Source organism: Anser anser, assembly GCF_964211835.1.
Source record: "Anser anser genome assembly, chromosome: 23".
In the NCBI taxonomy this organism is placed as follows: Eukaryota; Metazoa; Chordata; class Aves; order Anseriformes; family Anatidae; genus Anser; species Anser anser.
This window is the reverse complement of record NC_139744.1, coordinates 1818032-1837639: the sequence shown is the minus strand read 5'-3', so window position 1 is coordinate 1837639 and position 19608 is coordinate 1818032. Positions and strand designations below refer to the sequence as shown.

Below are 19608 nucleotides of genomic sequence, written 5' to 3'. Positions count from 1 at the left end.
CCTGCCCTCCACACTTCCTGCACTATAAAGGAAAAGCATCTTAATTACCGACTCTAACGCGCACTTGGCTTCGTGAAATCAGAAATAATCTGGGGCCTGTTTTACTACATACTACTTCCTCTTCATTCCTTCCTCAGCACAGTTCTGTGTTTCTTTTCAAGTTACATTTTAAAGATATTTTTAATTGTATAACTATACTGAAATGACCTATTTGAGCCATACATCAAAGGGCTGGCATAAAGGAATTGTTTGCAAAAATACCACGCTAAACACAAGTATCAATATGTTACAACTGTATTTTGGACGGTCCTTATGACTGAAACTTACAGCTGACAAAGTACTAGACATGACCTCATGGTGAAACAGGTGCATGGCTGCTTCTTCTAGACATATTAAATTGCCTTTTGAATGTCTGAATATGCATCAGAAGCTTAAAGGCATAAAATCCTAACATCAGCTGTGGTAAAGACGCTTTCAATAACTATCTAGACTTCAGGGGTAAATTTTTCTGCAGTGCAACGTCCTAAGGACAAGTCAAAAGGATTTAATTTGATAGGCTGTTATTAGGCTGTAATGAAAGCAACGAAAAGGAGGAATATAATTTAATTAAAGAAAACTTAATTTAATTTAGGGGAATAATTATTTGCAGCAGGCGGGGAAAAGAAGAAAGAAACAAGCTGACAAGTAGCTGACAAACTGCACAGGACTTCTTTAGAATAGAAGTCTGATAGTTCCAGAGAAAAAGTACCCGCTTTGGCTCAAATCTACACCTCCTGAATCATGCCTGCAAGAAACTAAAGCATAAAATGCATAAAACAGCTAAACTGGAAGCAACTCTTAGCAGAGCAATTTCAAAGCAGGAAATATGTAAATGCTCTTAGAAGTAGACAGAAAACTCTGATTTTAAAGTTACCAGTGCAGGAAAAAACAACAACACTTCTTTCCTTCCTTATTGTAGAGACAAATAATATTTTTTTAAAGCCATTTCAGTGTCCAGGCTCTATTTCTTTGTTAATCTTGCCACAGAACAGTTTCAGAGCGGTTACCTTTTTGTGAATGTTATGTCCCACTGGAAATAACATTGCCACAAAAACATAAAAGCAGAAACAAACAGACAAACAAAAACCCAAAAGAACAACAAAAAATCCTTTAATGTCTAGAGCTTACTGCTCTCTAAAAATTAAGATATTCGAGTATCAGTCACAAAGAAAGGGGCGTCATTCAAAGGGGTAATGAACACGCCTACCACCACAAATTCAGCTTTCAGGATTCGGAAAGATAGATAATCCTCGTTGCCATTGCTTACAAGCTCCCTGCCGTACACAACGCTAAACTCTTTGTAATTACAGCTTGTGGCTGTGAAGATAAACACTACTTCACACGTTTGGCCGCAAGAGCTATGCAAAACATTTTTCTTCTGGACATAGGAACAGAAAAGTGGGCAGTATGTGAACTTTTGTTATGTAATACGCCACTTGCACTAACCGTGTTCAGGTTCCAGCACGGCTTCTCCACTTGCAGCAAATGCTACACGGCCTCGCACCCGCAGCTCTTTTCAGAAGGCGTGTGGTGGCCTCTAGTGACAAACAGCTATACACGCACTGCACTTCTGCTCCAAATGGCATGAAAATGGGACTGCCATGACTATGGTATGACAGCAACCGCTCCTCTGAATCTCTGTGCCTTCTGCGCGGTGCTTAAGGCCAATGAGGCATTTTTAACTGGAAACTTCTGTTGAAATATTTGTGTATTGCACATTCCTGAAATGACAAAGACTGCTTTTTAAAAAAAAGCTAGGGAAAAATTCTACACAAATGTGAATGCGTGCGATGCAGTGTGTTCAAACACAGCTTTTATGGTGTACTATCAGTGTGTGCATATATTTGCACAGGGCCATGAAAATGGCATTTGCTTACTGAATCATGCAGCTAGGTTTGAGGTAGTCCTGTGTGGAGCCAGGAGTTGGACTCAATGAGCCTTGTGGGGCTCTTCCAAGTCGGGATATTTCATGATCTATGATCTCGGAGTATCTGCTCATGGTTACTGAACTGTTCCAGCTTTAAGCTAGCTTTAAATGGTTTGATATGACTGTATACAAACCACACATTCATGTTCACAGATGTTCAGCAAATACTGCTATTGGCTGTTGCCACACCTAGGAAAAATGCAAAATTCACCGGCTTACTGCTTTTCTCAGTCCACCGTTGCAAATGATTTTTACAAGGGAAAAATTCCTGCTGGTAGACTTTTAGATTATATTAGAGCTGATATTCATGATACTTTTAGGGGAGAAAAAGAAGAGAAGGCTCATTTGTATGGCCTGGAGCTGTTTTCCTTGGCACTGAAATCTGATTCTGCTCGAGGAGAGCAGCTAAGACAGGAAAGGCAGCTCCCGACTTTCATTTGCAACCTGCGGTTGGGGAAGGATGTATCCTACACATTGCCGTGCGCACCACTCCGAGATCTGGAGTACTTCTACAAGTATCATACAATTTAAAGGGATGTTTTAAATTTACCTCTGGTCAAAAGCTCACCGCAGAAAATAATACGGTGAGGTGTTTTGATGATTAGGATATTTTCACTGGACAAAAGATAAAAAGGAGAGGGAAATAGGGAAAAACTATGTATGTGAGGAAGACAGTTTACACTGATCTCGTGCTGCAGATGTTCAGGGCTTATGTGCAGCCGGTTAATTAGTGACATCATCTGGTCCTTGCTCTCATCTGCTTTGGTTACGGTGCTTTTGTAGCTTGGACAAGCTCCATCCACTCGTTCTGTGGGAAATCCTCTGTTCTTTCAAAAGACTAAGCAATGGCAATAGTGAGGAATCTTTTTTTTCTTCCCATGAACCCACACTGTTCCCAATTTAGTGACTCCCAGATAAAAGAGACCAGCAGGGGACACATCCTAATAACAGGTGCAAAGGAAATTTTCCCGCAGACTGCAGGGATTATTGCTCCCTGTAGCTTCAGCCATCAGGGAAATCATGCTTTCTCAATCTATATTGCTACACAGCGCTCCTGGATCACAGTCTGCAAAACACAAAACATCTCTGTTTACTGTTTGCGTTCTAGGGTGCAGCATTGGCATTAACAAATACAAGTTTAGTGCAAATATAAGTTCAGGGTGGAGAATTGTCCTAAGTACTTTTTCAGTCTTACAGGAAAAAATAAAAAATAATAACAATAAAAAAAAAATTCAAAATCTGCTATTGGCTCATATCTACATAAGAAAACGATTTCAATTTTGCCCCAAAAGCTCATGTTACATAGTTTCCTTTGTTGTAAACTGGATGGCATAAATCAAGAAGAAACGTCTTCTCGTAAATAGGCTACGAAGAGAAGGGGAATTTCTCAGTCAGAGAAATACTGAATAGTGGAATATGACTGGAATATTGAACATGGAATTCCTCTTCCTGAATGCACTTTGTACAGTGGAAGTCTTTTCACAACTGCATTATAAGAGATCTTTGGGAATCAAATTCTTATGACACAAAACCCAAACTGAAATCAACAATGTAGTTATCGGGACTAATAAACGGGCACTGGATTTCACTATGAAAATGGATCATCGCTAAAGCCTGAACTAAAAGACTTTTCTTTAGTTAAATCCTTCAGTCAGCCAAAAGGAAAGCGTATGTTCCACCTAAAGGCTGCACAGACACAGAACCAAAGCTGGGTGTGTCTTTTTTCCTTGAACTCTCATGACTGGTTACATATAACTTGTTAGTAAGGGTGAGTAATACGAAATGGCATGCACACGTTATCAAAACCCTTCATGAGTTATCTTCATAGCTCTGTAATACGCACTAAATGTCTGTCATACAGGCAAGAGTTCTTCAGGACATCAAACAACTTACTAACGTTGCTATGAGCATTTTGTTAGGACTACACACAAACCCTTCACACTGACCACATCACCGCAGGCAGCGTTACGCAGGGTCATCCCCAGGCTGTCCTCCGTGGAGAGTGCACAACGGAGCCTTGAGTTGGAAACTGCGCTACCAAACTAAAGCCCCAGCAAAGCGTTAACAGCACCTCTTTCCCTGATCGAAGCTGCAGATATCAGACAGTATAATATTTTTGAAGTTTCTCAACAGCTATTTAGATTATCTACTGTTACAATCATTTCTGTGAATAAAAATAAGGCGGCCCATATTCTTCCAGATAACACCTGGGCATAGTTCGAGTGGCAGCAGAAGCTATCAGCCGCTCCCAGCTGAGTGGAGCTGTGCAGCTGTGAGCCATGACAAGTCACTTGCCCTCCAGCCAGCTGAGGGACACAGCCCACGTTACATTTCTGGTACAGCTACAGCCTTTCCTGTCCACTCTTGCAGTTTTCAGTGGTTTATATATTCAATAATTCATTCAAAATATTCTGTGAAAATATCTAGTGAGGAAAAAAAAAAGAGTAAAACCCACCTGTGTTATGAATTATACGTATACCAATCTTAGTAAATATTCTTACAGATATTCCAAGTTATTTTTTGGATGGAGAAGCATATATAAACTGATAAGACCAGAGAAATTGTTGGTAGGCAAATTGGAGAGGAAACTGAATGCTAGGGAAATTCAGCCTGGTATCTTTCAAAACTATATCAACTTGATACTATTGCTCTGTGCATCCAGCTGCGTATGCCTTGAACACTTTCGCTTAATAATCAAGAGGACTTTGGAAGAAATGGGACTGCTGAAGGTTCAGCTCGACCTCAAAGAGTAGAACCTGTGGCCAAGACAAATGTCTGATCTAACCCTGATGTCCATTTTTATTCAGGTCACTGTGCAAGGTGAAGTCAGAGCAAAGTTTTGAAGGCTTTATGTATCAGCGAATTTTTTTTTGCTATCAAGCTTATATGTATTTTTATATTATTCTTACATTTCTAGATAGTCTCCAACTTCTATAAATTTCAAACACGTGACGTTAATTTAACAACACATGCAATTAGCTTTTTTGATATTTAAACTATATATCTGCTTCCCCATATGGAGGTAGGGTAGTTGTGAATAGAAAGATTAAGAATTTGACTCACAAAAGCCAGTCTAGGCCTTTGATGACATCCTGCTGCATTTATACGCAAACATGAAAGTTAACAAATAGCCTTTGGCTTTTCCACAGTGAAAGAAAGAATGGAACCGTCAAATGAGGTTTAGAAAAAATACCATCAAGGTAAATGGAGACTAATTTTAATGAATACTGAGAAGACAAAGCAGAATGTTTACTATCAAATAGGCTATCAGAAAATATTGTAAGAGATCCAGGCAGTGAAGTACAAAGCCAAGAGAAGTAACTGTAGCAGGATATTTGCTGTATTCCTCTTACAGTTGTAAAGATGTAAGCTCTGCCCTGTCCTATCTAGTCTGAATGCTTTCAGTAAATAAAAGACCCACCTTGAGTATCTATAGCAACAGCCCAAATGACTGGGCTAGTGTACTTTGATTTAAACTGTCATAAAAGTTTTTCAGACATTTATCCTTATCAGTTACACCCAAAGATGTTCAAGGTCCAAAGACAATTCATACAGCTGAACAGCATCTTCATGCAAAAAAAAAAAAATCTGCCCTGCATGCTGATCACCTTGGGTTGGAGACGTGTACTTTCAGAACAGCTAACGATGACACCTTAACTCTTGCCTTGCTACAGTACTGTTTAAACTAATCTGTCGCGCTGTAATCTAAAAGCAACTTAGCAGAATTGGTTCCGCGATATCCCAGGCTTGGCCGTTCTCAGAAACCTAAGGATGCTTCCAAGATACAATCCAATGCCCCCCAAGCTTTGTGTCTCACCCATTTCCTTGCCCCACAGTTGAAGACCACTAAGTACAGCCGCTGCTTTCCACTAGCACAAAGAGTACCTGTTAACTGCTCTACGTAACTAGCTGTACATTAATAATACACTAAAGTACAGTAAATGCAGTGCCCCAAGGAATTACACCTCTGCTTTGTCCTGGTGCACACCTGCTACAGGCTTTCCTGTAGCGCTAATAACCCCCTCAGCAACCAGCTTTGTCCCTCGCCTTCCATTTCATCTCTGCATTGTGCATCTCAAAAGTACGCACCGCCCTGGCTTCAGGAACTCTCAGAAACACAGCCTTGTTGGGTTTCTTCATGCACTGAACAGAGGCAGGTGGTTTCCTGGCAATGACCACAACACCTGTGTTTGTGGCAAAACAGCCAGCAGTGGAACAGGTCAGCTGGGGGTATCTTAGCCCAGCACACTGACAGAGCAGGAGGGACCCTTGCTTTGCTTTAACTCCAGCCACGCAGGAGGGCTGGGAGCTGTGCTGGAAGCAGAATCTCAGGGCCTTCTACCACTCTATGGATGTCAGCATCTCACATGTAAAATGAAGTGGGCAACCATGATGATTTCTAATACTCTTGTTATTTTATCTCTTCACAAAGCAATACTCTGCTTAGTTTCAACTGCACTGAAACCCAGTTCAACTTGTAAGGGTTTTCTAATACTAAATGAGGGTACATTCAATGCAAGCTAACTACAACGCTGTTCATTTTTAAAACAGTAAGAATACTGCTTTGTGCTTACTAGGAAATGAATTAACAGGGTAGGTACAGATGCCACCTTTCTAATAATTTATAGATGGTTCTAAACTGTCCTCAGGCCTAGACCATGGCTCACTCAAGAGAAATATATACTTGCTTGAAGATATAAATATTTTAAGTCTCTTGTCACATATAGTCAACTCTTACTTTAATTTCATAAACTGCACATGGGGGTAAGAATTGACTTGGTTGTTCAAAAGGGCTATAGAGACAATGGCTACAGATACACTGCTATAAATGATTCAGCAGTTCATTTGTGTTTTATCTCTTATTCAAAATGGTAACTAAGCAAGCCAAACTATCAGAGGATTTTTTTTTCAAATGCTGATGAACAGATTAAAAAACCTTTGCATTATCCGGAGTGCGGGGACAATATGCTATGTGTCATTTGCGCTGACACCAATTACTTTATGTGTCAACAGAGGTGGGGTTTACGACCATTGTGCTTCCTCTGAGATACAGTATAAAGGTTTACGGAGCACACGCCGCTCTTCACTTCAGCTGCTCCGTGTGTGTGGAGATTTAGCCGCTCCATTTTAAAACAAAGAAAATGGCATTCTCTAACCGAAGCTTCCAGCTGGGTACAAACACCCGCTTCCAAACTTCTGCCCCCAGTGTCAGCGGTTTATCTGTCAGGAGCTCAGCCATCCAGAAGCTCCAGGCACCCAGTGTCTACGGCGGAGCAGGGGGCTACGGCACCCGCATATCCACAGGCACCAGCCTTGGACAAAACTTCGGCAGTAGCTTCCAGCTTAATGTTACTGGTAACGATGTGCTGCTCGCTGGCAATGAGAAATCAACCATGCAAAATCTAAATGACCGGCTGGCTTCCTATCTGGAGAGGGTGCGCTCTCTAGAAAAGGCAAACTCCTTGCTTGAAAAGCAGATCAAGGAGTGGTATGAGAAGAACGTCACACACGTAAGGCAGGACCACAGTGCTTACCTTAAAACAATTGAGGATCTTCAAAATAAGGTAAGATTTCATATAATCATCTATAAAAATATCAGTTGCAATTTTGGGAGAGATGGGTAACAATCTATTGTGCTAACCCTACTTGTTCAAATTGTAATTGTCTCGACCAAGAACAATTAATGCTTTACTTTGACCAGATACAAATTAGTGACAGATTATACATAACTCATAATATTTGATATATGCCTACAGATGTGAGTAATCTAATATGTGAAAAATCTCAGAATTAATTAATTCTATTATATTTGCTTTAGGTAATTTTAATAGTTTTCTGACTATTAAAGTTTTCTGGTGATCAAGTGAGAAAGGGCTTTCATTTACAGTAAGTCATCTGCTAGATTTTGTCCTCCAGATATGATACATCCATTGGACCTACAGCCAAAATCCAGATCCCTTTTATGCACTTTAAAGGGAATTTACCTTAAACCCAGATGACTAACAGAGGGCTAAAGTTTAGAGGATGAAGTCCACATGCAGAATTAATTTCTAGGAATGGATAAGTGTGCATTTATGTGCAAAGATTCTCATCCTCTCCTTCTCCTGCCTCAGAACCTTTTACTGTTTTCAAGCAAATTTGCTTCTATCAGTACCATAATGTGCAGGAATATATAATATATTGATAAAATAATGCATTTATCAATACATCATCTAGATGTATTATATGCACTTCATTGAGATTATATATATATATACTTTTCTTTTGAGATAAAAAATATTTTTTGGTTGCTGATGCACATTCAGTTTCATAAATGCCAAACAAAGCTATCTTCTATAATGTTTAAGAATCACTCAGCTTCATCCATTTCCAACCATTCCTTTCTAGATCAGTGCTGCGCAGTTGGAAAATGCAAGGCTTGTCCTGCAGATTGACAATGCCAAACTGGCTGCTGATGATTTCAGACTGAAGTAAGTTGCATGAGCATTTCATACTTTCTCCTTCCTTTTCCTGTTGTTCATGAAAGCTTCTAGTTATTTATATCAAAGCTGAGAAGTAAACCTTCTCTAATGCAAAGTTTAGTAAAAAGAAACATTTTAGGACTAAGGCAGTAGTAGTTACTGATTCTGACATTTTCATCAGACAGTTGCGTTTTGATGATGACAAAACAAGCCTTGTTTTACAGGTTTGAGAGTGAACTCGTTCTCAGGCAAAGTGTTGAGAATGACATTAATGGTCTGCTGCGAGTTCGTGATGACTTGACTTTGACAAAATCTGACCTGGAGTCACAGATTGAAAACGTGAATGAAGAACTAGTTTTTCTTAAGAGGAACCATGAGGAGGTGAGAGCAGCAGAACACTGTCGTGGAGAGATTTTTTTGTCAGTGGCATACATAAACTCAGCCCCACTAGGAATAATGAAATCTTCATGAACAATCTGACAGGATATTGCACTTACGGTGGGATTCAGCTCCAGATTAGCACATCAAAATTTAGCTGTCTATTCATGTATTACCTATGTGAATGCTATTGCCTATGGTTCTGTTACAATCAACTGAGAGACCAACAAAATAGACATAACCTGGAGAATGACTCATCTCACCACAGAGCAAACACCTACAGGCTGCTCGGCTGAGATGCCCTCTGGTCTCTGCTGGTCATAACAGGAGCTCTGGCTCATGCAGGGATAGCTGCAAGTCAGGTATCTGTACTGGGTATCTCTTAGTCTAGAAAATAAGCAGTGAAGGTTTTCTTTAAGAATAATTCATGTTTTATGAGTTGCTACCATACAAAAGCATGCAAATGGGAACTATGACTTCTACGCTCATTCCATGGATCTGGTCCTGAGGAAATCATCTTTATATAAGATGTTTATCTATTATATAACATGTACTGCTACAGAGTAAATAAAGTTTTCTAACATGGCAGGTAGTAAGCAGTATTTACAAGGTGATTAAGTTATCTTGCCCTGAGAAGCAATTTAAGAATTGCTTCTATTTCTGTAGATTCTGAATTTCCTTCCAATATTCATGACTGAAAGTTCCCTTTAGCTGATGCTGATACTGTGCTCCATGTTGTAGGAAGTGGACAGACTGCAGAAACAAGTGGGAGGCTCAGTTAATGTAGAGGTGGATGCTGCTCCAAGTATTGATCTTGCAACTACTATGGAAAACATGAGACGGCAATACGAAGAAATGGCAGAAAAGAACCGTCAAGAAGCCAAAGAACGATTTGAAAAGCAGGTAAGGTCAATTACTTAAACATCAGCAAGAACCTCAGTCGTGTTGAGTTCTAGCTTACAGTCCTTCTATTTCTGTATTTCAGACAGAGGAACTGAACCAGGAAGTAGCAATCAACATGGAACAACTGCAAGAGCAAAAGAGAGAGGTCACAGAGCGGAGACAGATCTACCAGAGTCTGGAGCTAGAATTACAGGCCCAGCTGAACATGGTAAATAATAAACAGTACTTGAAATAAAGCCTGTGTTAAGTAGATAGCTATAGAGAAAAATATAGAAACCGACACATTTTTCAATCAAAATGTAATTTTAAGGACAAAATGTATCCTCTTGAATAATAATACATCTCTGTTCTTTTCACCAACTGTAGAAGAAGGCTTTAGAAGACACGCTGGATGAAACTGAAGCACGTTATGCTTATCAACTAAATCAAATACAGGAAGCAGTTGCCAGGTTAGAGGCTCAGTTGAGGCAACTCCGGTCTGACATGGAGGCTCAGAACAACGAGTACACCATACTGCTGGACATCAAGACTCGCCTGGAAATGGAGATTGCCACCTACCGCCGCCTGCTGGAAGGAGAGGACAGCAGGTGAGGGCACACGGGCAGGCTGTCAGTTTCGGGTTGGGTGACAGCTGACAGCATTGCAAACACTGTCTGTATTCATGGATGGTGAAAGTGGCAAAATCTGCTCCTTGGCAAGGGGTTTTTGAAGGAAAAAACCTGTCTGTTGCCCAGATCTCAGCTGTAGATTCCAAGCAGGTTGCAGTTTGTGCTCTGTTTCAGAGGCTGCCGTGGAAGTTGGTAGAGTCTGTACCTGTCATCCTGTGCACAAGTACATACTGTGACTCTTCCTGAGCTGCGAACCTTGATAGCTGTTCACACTCCATAACAGTAGTGATGCGATTTTTGATTGACTTTTCCATGACTATAATGACTGTAACCTGGGCTAGATGTTTTTTAAACTCCTTTAGACACAACAGGCACCTGGTCACATTACAGCAAGGCACTCACACTGACCTTCTCCTGCAGCCTGCACTGGATTCTGTTCTGCTGTTCTTCTGTCACTAGTAGCCAAGCTACTTAAATATGTAAGAGGTGCAAGTGAGCTCACACTTAACATCTGAATGGTCCAGTATTCCACATTCTGTAGTGAAAAGAGCAGAGATCTGTGAAAGAGGACAGAGCAAGACAGGCAGCGTGATGTTTCCCACAAAGATTCTACCTGTTCAGCAGTTCTGGCTTAGGAACTAGTTGGGGCATATCTGCATGAGCTGAAGTTGTAGCACTGCAGGAACTGCTCTGCAGGTTAATTTCACCTGTAGTTTGTACTTAACAAATTCTACGTTGACTGAGAAAACTCATTTAAACACATGGTTTAACATCTTGAAGAAAGGAAATCACATATCTGAACGTACAGGGAATGTACAGGGTTGTTTCTCTAATACATTAGGCACGATATATTTACCTTTGTCAATTTATGATTTGAACAGGTCTGTCGAAGTGAACGTACCTACAGAGGACACTGAAAAAGGTACGTCACGCAAACATACATATTTTTTGATGGCTTTCTGTTGAAATGCTATGGCATTAAGTAGCCTGATGTAAAACAACGCAGTTTCAGAGCAAATTATCAACCAGTGAAATATTATATAACACATAGCATGTTAGAAGGAAGATAAACCATACAGTGTATCTCCCAAAAGTTTACGTTTTAGTAACTGCATTGAAAAGGTGCCTTTGTCTATTTTCTCATTAGTGGAACTGCTGATAGCACTATTTTTCTGTTGATATACCCTGCATTTTATTAATTTACTGTTCAATTTCATTAGCAGAATCAAATAAAATTAAGAAGATCAAGACAATTGTTGAAGAGGTGGTTGATGGCAAGGTCGTCTCCTCTGAGGTTAGAGAGGTTGAAGAGAAGATATAAACAGCGCCAGCAGAAGCGAGACAGCCTCTGAGCTCTAATTACACCATTAAACTTTATACAGAGTCCAATCTAATTCTCCAATTCTCCCTGAAATCAGCAATGGTGGAAAAATGCCCAATTATCAAATCTCAAACAATCTTTTTTTTTTTTTTTTTGGAGGGGGTGTTAATAAAAATAATGTTTTGCATCAGAAAGTTACGAAGTGCAAGGTTTGGAGTTTACTTATGCAGTGACTAAATATCTTGATGAAAGAAAACACAAATCAGCCTGTTACAAACGTATTATTGTTTCCAAGACAAATAAAAGCTGAAGTGTTAGTCTTTATTTACATCACAGTCTTAATACTACGCTTAAAGAGTTGCTCAGTATAAATTTGAAAGTCAGATGTCAGCGTGAATTTACTACAGCTTTGAAAATCATAAAAATTGAATTTAGAAAAATACCAACACAAGTCTTCATTACTGAAGTTCCAAAGCACTAAACTGGTGCAAGTCATTAGATGAAGATATGGGACAAAATTTGCTCATGTGCTTGACAAATTGAAAGTTTTTAAAAGATACCTGTTATTTCTGAAACCTTAATGGACAACTTATCAAAACTTTACAAGGAAGAATTAACTAGATATGTATGATACACTCCCTATCAAATGTGCTAGTTTAACTGCAATCCAAAGGTTAGCAATCTATTTTTCTCTTATGTACTAGAACATTTAGAGTAGGTGTTTTAAAAAATATATTAAAATGTTGATTCAGTGGATCTTTTCTGAACTTGAACTACCATCCAAACACAATGCAGCCTCACTTCAGTAAAAAATGATTTTCAAATAAATAAACGTCCATTTACATTTCATAATAAATTAAAATGTAAAATTTAAGAAGTCTTTTTATTATTTTCACTCTGTATCATCAGGGACTATACCAAGCAAAGATATTTCATCAAAAGAATATATTTTGCCTTTCAGTTCAGAAATAAAGAGTACTATTTCTGTTGAACCCCTCTCTATCAAAACCCACATGAAGCTTTTGCCATGCAGTACAAGTCTCCTATGCCACACCCAGATCTGCAGTCCAAGGAGTCTACTTTTTCCTCTTCACAACATAAACACAAAAGCTCTTCCTTTTGAAATCTCACCTGTCCAGTACATTATTTACTGTACATATACAGCTGCCAAAGAAAATAATCCTCTGCTTTCACAATCATGAGTCACTGATACCAGGCTATCACATCATTTCTACACAAATGCTTTACTTAAACCTTTGATCTACTGCTCATAATACAGGTCTGCCAAAAAAAAAAAGCATCCGTACTTTTAGATGTAGGTTAATTAAAAATGAATAAATTTCTGTTGACAAATCCAGTTGTATAATGAAGCCAGGACAAAGAAAAAACAATTTTCCGTTTATCAAAATAACTTCAAAAGAGAAGTATAATGATTTGGAAGGGCTTCCATGCCAAAACTTGTAACCTGTAAGAGCTATCTTTGATCTTTAGACTTACATTATAGAAGGCACAAAAAAAAAATAGTCAGGTGTTTCTGTGATGGTCTTTCATGCCCAACTGCATTAGACTTAAAAAAACATCAGTGACAAAAACGCAGTTGTAAACCATCGTGCTGTGAATTTACACAACACTATCAACTGAGTTGTCCTGTGAACCCTAGGTAGAGGGCAGCAGGAAAAGACCTACGGTCTGATTGATTTGACAGAATTTATAATTTCTGCATGGACCACACGTGGATCCATGGATCATAAAGGCTGAGGAGCAGACATACTGTTGGAGCACCATGGATGAAAGGTGCAATCAGTGAGCCACTGCCAGACAAAAGTCTGATGACTTCTTCTCTCCCTGCACTTGAAAGGTGTCTGGAAGTCCTTTCTATCTCTTTTAGCACAAAAAAGATGTTGTAATAGAAACATTGGTTTTGGCATTAGACAGGTATTTCAGTGACTAAAGGTTTAGGGCAGAAAACAATTACAAATTATGTCCAGTGTAATCAAGAATATTTTGTGTTTTCATATTAATGACCAAGCTGCAGATCACTGCCTGTCCACGTCTCCCCCCATACTTCTGTTGACCACTGTTCTAACTTCTTATCAAACGCACCGAGAACACTAATCTGGCAGAGGTTCATGCCAGAAACGTACTGTGAAGAGAAACACATTTCTGACACACCACGAAGTCTGATAAGAAAGGGATCATTCTACTGGCTTAAGCATACTTCTATAATAATAGCCCCAAACCAAGAAAGCAAAGAATATGTAATGACAAAAAAAATTATTTAAGATGGATTTAAATGTGAAAAGAAATTTCTGTGCTCCATTACACATGGCAAAACATTATCATGATGTCTTAGCTCTACTCCACCCATTTCTCCTCATACAGCAAACACCTGGAGGGTGCCAGATTTCTGCTCCCATGGGCAATTTAGATTTGCACACATCATTTAGCATGGTCAGGGCACACTAAACTACCCTCTTCCCCCTCCCCAAACGAGAGAGACAGAGAAAGAATTAAGGATTTTGGTAGGAGGTGGGGACTGCTGCTGCAACACCCACGACATTCCCTACATAAAGGTTTAACGGTTCCCTGCTCGGCGGTGTCTGCTGAGCAAACAGAGCAGGGCACCTTGAGCACCATGGCCCTTTCCGTGCGCACCAGCGGCGGCTCCCGGCAGTTCTCCTCTCGGAGCGGCCTCGGCGGGGGAACCCTGCGGATGTCTAACGCTAGCGCTGCGGGAGGCTTTGGTGGCAGCGGGCTTGGCTTTGGTGGAGGATCTGGGGGAGGTTTTGGTGCCGCTTCTCTGCTTGGTTCTGGCTCCAGCTTCAGCGGGGGCTTTGGGAGCAGCTTAGGTAGTGGCTTTGGTGGGGGTTTTGGTGGCGGTGGAGGTGGTAGCTACGGCAGCGGCTTAGGCGGTGGTTTTGGGGGAGGCTTAGGAAGTGGTTTTGGTAGCGGTTCAGGCGCTGGTTTTGGAGGTGGCTTCGGCAGTGGCTCAGGTGCTGGGTTTGGAGGTGGTTTTGGCACTGGCGGCGGGGGGGATGGCGGCCTTCTTTCCGGCTCCAAAAAAGAAACGATGCAGAACCTCAATGACCGTTTGGCTGCGTATCTGGACAAAGTACGATCTCTGGAGGATGCCAATACAGAGCTGGAGCGCAAAATCCGAGAGTGGTATGAGAAAAATGGCCCTGGAGCTGGTGTTCCTGGGTCAGGGAACGACTACAGTAAATATTATCCAATAATTGAAGATCTTCGAAACAAGGTAGTAAAGCAATGTACTTAATGCATCTTTGCATTTGTAATTCACCTAATAATATTTGGAGACAAATAACAAATTCCTTTCAGAAACCAAGCACTAATTTCTTCTACGTTAATGACTCTTGTAATAATCCTCCGTCACACTGCACTAGTATGTGTTAAATTTTTCTTGTATATTGACTGCAGTTCTGTAGGTGTATCACACAATGCTGTGACATGACTTGGTCTAACTGGAATAAAGGAGAAGGCAGCGATAGGATCCAGTTGTACAAGTTCTTGTTGATCGAAGTGTTTGCATTTTAGAAAGTTTCGTACTTTTTATATTACGAATTCAATTCCTGAAGCAGAGAGACTACCTGGCAAGCTCTTCAGAGATTATAATCTACAGAGCGTAAACTGGTATTCTTCTGTTAAGTGAAACATGCTGATTTGCAGAAGTTGAAAATCCGTCCTATATATTTTCATATTTAGCAAATTCTATGAGAGTCTAACAACTTCCTTTTATTACAGACATATTTAGAATTACAGTTATGTAAAAAGCTCTATCGATCTGCAAAGCCACTAGGCTATAAAATAATTCTCTTGCTTGCATTCCAGATCATTAACGCAACTATCGACAATGCAAGAATCATTCTGCAGGTCGATAATGCCAGACTGGCTGCCGACGATTTCAGACTGAAGTAAGTGTATTGCAAATTATAATATTGCAAAACCTGTCACTATTATTTTAAGGCAAAAAAAAAGATGTATTTAAAAGTCTCTCATTGCAGAATATGTTAATTATTAATATTGTAATAGTTTTGTGTATTAAGATTTCATAGTAAAAGCTATATAAGCACATAGTAACAGTTTGCATTTAACCTCATTAACCACATAAAAAGCAAATTTAATTACTTTCTTCGCAGATATGAGAATGAAGTGGCTCTTCGCCAGAGTGTGGAGGCTGACATCAATGGTCTGCGCAGAGTTCTTGATGAGCTGACCTTGACAAGAGCTGATTTGGAGATGCAGATTGAAAGTCTGAATGAAGAATTGGCTTATCTTAAGAAGAATCATGAAGAGGTACGTGTTTTTTTTCTTTGTATATTCATAACAAGGTAGATGGAAGTGCGAAACATCAAATTATTCCCTTATCTATGCCAGTGGGAGTTCCTCGGTTCCATTATTTGATTTGTTTGCTGTTCTTTTTTGGGGTTACTAAGAGAAAGAGGGAAAGAAATAGGCACCCAAGCTATGGGCTCTAGATGATGTAGTATTACTATTTTTCTAAGTTCTGCCACTAGAAATACTGCCAGGCCATTTTTCTAAGAATGCAGAAGGTATCTTCGTGTACATTCAGGGCTTATGGAGTGTTGGCCCCAACAAGTTGCTCTTTTCTTAGCTCCTGGCTGAACAGAACTAAACTTCACATTTTGATCTTGCCAAATCAACTCAGAAGTCGGTTGCTTATTTTATTCTGCCTATATACTACCACCACAGCAGTCACTGTGTTGCAGAAAGTTGATACAAAATTTGCCATTAAAAATTATAAAGGAAATGGGAGCTAACTCAGATGCTTATCACAGTTTCAGTTATTATTTTTACTCATAGCCTAGATGTACAGGTTAGAGAAGAATCAAAAAGTTAAATAACAAGACTATTGAGACAAATGGAACTGACAGGCAAGATCTATGTTAATATTTCACTGTTTTATATTCTTCAGAGATGAAATAAAACTTAATTAGGAAGGATTCTTGTTGCAAAAGGATTTATATAACTCGTATTTCTCTATACATATTTCTGGTAGAACTATTTTGCCTTTTATTAACAGAATCTTTTATTTCAAATCTCTCCAGGAGCTTCAGGGCTTCCAGAGCAATGCAGTTGGCCAAGTCAGCGTTGAAATGGATGCTGCTCCAGGAATTGACCTCACCAAGCTTTTGAATGACATGAGGGGACAGTATGAAGTCATCGCCGAGCAAAATCGTAAAGAGGCTGAAGCATGGTTCAACGAAAAAGTAACAACCACATAAATAGCAAATGCAGCCAAATGCATGTAAAAGGGAACTGAGTATTCGGAACAGGAGAACTACAATCTTCTTCTTGCCATTTCAGAGTGGGGAGCTGAAAAGGGAAATCTCTACCAATACTGAGCAGCTTCAGTCAGGCAAGAGCGAGATCACAGATCTAAAACGGACTCTCCAGAGCTTGGAAATTGAACTACAATCCCAGCTTGCCATGGTAGGTTGAAAGGAAACTGCTAACTCGATAATTTTCCAACTTAAAAGCCTTTTTTAGATCTTACACTATTCTACAGGATTTGAGATTTGCATTTATTTCCTACTAAAATCTACACTCTTTTAGTTCCTAAACAGCAGTCATATACATATATAATTGGATTGCAAGTAGCATGTTATAAAAAAAATGAGCTTTTATGTTCACATTCAGTGAAGTAGCAGCAAAGGGCAATTACCAAACTAGTATTTCAAGAAAAAAATAAATATCTCTAAGTATTGAGGCCATAGTTACTCCCATAAACTGTTTCAGTTGTCTTTATATTTGTAAAGAATTCTGTTTTCCTGAGTCAGATTATTTAAAATCCTTCTTACACAGAAAAAATCCCTTGAAGACACTTTAGCAGAAACGGAAGGAGGTTACTGCGCTCAGCTTTCACAAATGCAACTTCAGATTGGGAATCTGGAGTCTCAGCTGTTTCAGGTCAGGGCTGATATGGAACGGCAGAATGCAGAGTATCAACAACTTCTAGACATCAAGAGTCGTCTGGAAATGGAGATTGAAACCTACCGTCGCTTGATGGATGGCGAGTTTGTGTAAGTAAATAATTCATATAAAATATCTGTTTTACTTTCTGTAGCAATATGTTTTCCAGGAAAAGAGACGAGGGATAAACAAGTGCTACATTCACCAAAAGACAGGAAAGCACATGCAAAGATTCTGAATAATCAGCTCTTCTTTACAAATATAACAAATGAAACATTTTGCTCAGTGATTATATTAATCAATAAATGGCAGCATGAAAAGGCAATAATACATGTTCTCGTGCACCTGACAAACATTCTGCAATATAGCGCCTCTCTCATTCATTTTTAGGAGTGGAGGACAAGGACTTACATTTGAAAGCTCATCTTTGACAGGATCTAAATCACAAACACAATCACTGGATTCTTCTCAGGGTAGGTAGAGCTCGACTGAATACATTTTTATTTTACAGCTGTTATAGTAATTCTGACCATTAACATTCAAGTAAACGTGTTCCCATGTTAATTATATACACTGCTTCATATAACCATTAAAATTAGTAGATACAGAATTATTAAGTACTCACTTAGAATTCTCAATACTGTCTGAATGAGGGATGAAATGTCCCAATAATATTATTTCTAAAGTCATTATTGTAAGTAAAATAATGTATGCTATTCTGTTTAACTACATCATGGAGTTCATCATAATAAGTAGCTAGCCAATTTAAAAGGAAAGAGGATGTTAACTGTTCATGCAAGGCATGTTAACAATTTCATAATACTTTCTTTTGTCTCGTTTATGCTGTTTAGATCCTACCAAAACTAGAAAGATCAAGACAATTGTTGAGGAAGTGGTAGATGGAAAGGTTGTTGCATCCCATGTTAAGGAAGTTGAAGAGAAGATATAAGGCACAGTCTGATATTGCAAAGGATCCATTCATTCCATGTTGCTTTCAAAGCAGAAGTGGATAAATAACCTTGTTCTCTAGCATGAAGTAAAAAAATAGATTGGCTTTTTAACTAAGATTCTTTTACAAAGAACATGCGTTTTCATTCTTAGCAGTCATGCAATGTACTTTCTACTTCAGTCTATTGGTGTTACCTGCATTATTTTCATGGTGTTTTTTAAATCTATCATCAATTCTTTGTTCAGTAACTAGAAATGTGATGCAAACGTTAGGCATTCATTTAGATGTGCTTTTCTATATTTCTGAGTAATTAATAGCTAAAATATTTTTGCTATTCTAACCTAATTTTCCAGATTTCTAGGCTAATAAAAAAGGACTCAACAAGCTTTAAAATATTAGCCTCCTTTCATTCTTCACGTCATAATTTAAGACTGTAGCTCCTGAACCGTATTTGCCATTTTTCTGGGTATTTTGCTTTACTATATATTGTGCCCATGGTACAGTGCGCCCCATTTTAAGAAGTTAATCCAACAGTAGATGAAGCACATGCTAAAAAATTAAATACCGTTTACATGTGGGGTTAAAGGAATACTTGATACCATACAAATTAAAGATACCAATTTACAGCAATACAAAGGATTAAGAGGGAAGTTTTTTGCAAACAGAACAACATAACGTAGAGACCACAACTTTAGCGGAAAAGAAGCGATACGCTGGTTTCAAAGTGTGCAGCAACCCCAGCTACCCGGTGTTGGTTACATGTCGCGGAGTGCCATCTGGTGGGAGCCCAATACAATATTTTGAATCCTACATTGGACTTCTGGTTGTCCAACTATTTAAAAGAATCTCTTATCCAGAACAAAATTGGGAACCAGAACACAATCCCCTTACAATTTACATGTCAGTCTTTGTTCTTGAGACAAAATGTTGACAATTTTTGTGTGAATCCAGGTAAGACGAGTTACTGTGACTTCTTATATGCACACCATTTTTTCTCTACAAATTCTCACATTCTATCACATCCCTTAAACACTTGATTCAAACTAAAATTTTAATGTGAGCACGGATTT

At 39.1% G+C, this 19608-nt stretch overlaps 2 protein-coding genes across 3 annotated transcripts; both read left to right on the top strand.

The window, feature by feature from the left end:
• The first annotated feature begins 1694 nt into the window (after window positions 1-1694).
• On the top strand, window positions 1695-12465 carry KRT20 (keratin 20). Of its 2 annotated transcripts, none has more exons than XM_083809191.1 (8): window positions 1695-7530; window positions 8354-8436; window positions 8652-8808; window positions 9547-9708; window positions 9791-9916; window positions 10075-10295; window positions 11198-11238; window positions 11537-12465. In XM_083809191.1, exons 1-8 carry the CDS (start codon window positions 7108-7110, stop codon window positions 11635-11637), a joined length of 1314 nt encoding a protein of 437 aa, XP_083665317.1. In that variant the 5' UTR covers window positions 1695-7107; the 3' UTR covers window positions 11638-12465. The 2 variants fall into 2 exon arrangements, with proteins under 2 accessions (XP_083665317.1, XP_083665318.1); XM_083809192.1 differs by having other exon boundaries at window positions 1697-7530; window positions 11540-12464.
• A 231-nt stretch (window positions 12466-12696) lies between these two features.
• On the top strand, window positions 12697-19591 carry KRT12 (keratin 12). Its single transcript, XM_083809174.1, has 8 exons — window positions 12697-14893; window positions 15487-15569; window positions 15795-15951; window positions 16725-16886; window positions 16984-17109; window positions 17482-17699; window positions 17980-18062; window positions 18441-19591. The coding sequence occupies exons 1-8, from the start codon at window positions 14273-14275 to the stop codon at window positions 18536-18538; spliced, it is 1548 nt and encodes a 515-aa protein (XP_083665300.1). The 5' UTR covers window positions 12697-14272; the 3' UTR covers window positions 18539-19591.
• Window positions 19592-19608: the final 17 nt, after the last annotated feature.

Bases quoted from the DNA above. Each gene is read 5' to 3' on its own strand.
- KRT20 (XM_083809191.1), top strand. From the start codon at position 7,108: ATGGCATTCTCTAACCGAAGCTTCCAGCTGGGTACAAACACCCGCTTC. The intron at 9,709-9,790 runs GTAAGGTCAATT...TCTGTATTTCAG, and splicing joins AAGAACGATTTGAAAAGCAG to ACAGAGGAACTGAACCAGGA. The intron at 9,917-10,074 runs GTAAATAATAAA...CACCAACTGTAG, and splicing joins TACAGGCCCAGCTGAACATG to AAGAAGGCTTTAGAAGACAC.
- KRT12 (XM_083809174.1), top strand. From the start codon at position 14,273: ATGGCCCTTTCCGTGCGCACCAGCGGCGGCTCCCGGCAGTTCTCCTCT. The intron at 15,570-15,794 runs GTAAGTGTATTG...CTTTCTTCGCAG, and splicing joins GCCGACGATTTCAGACTGAA to ATATGAGAATGAAGTGGCTC. The intron at 16,887-16,983 runs GTAACAACCACA...TTGCCATTTCAG, and splicing joins AAGCATGGTTCAACGAAAAA to AGTGGGGAGCTGAAAAGGGA.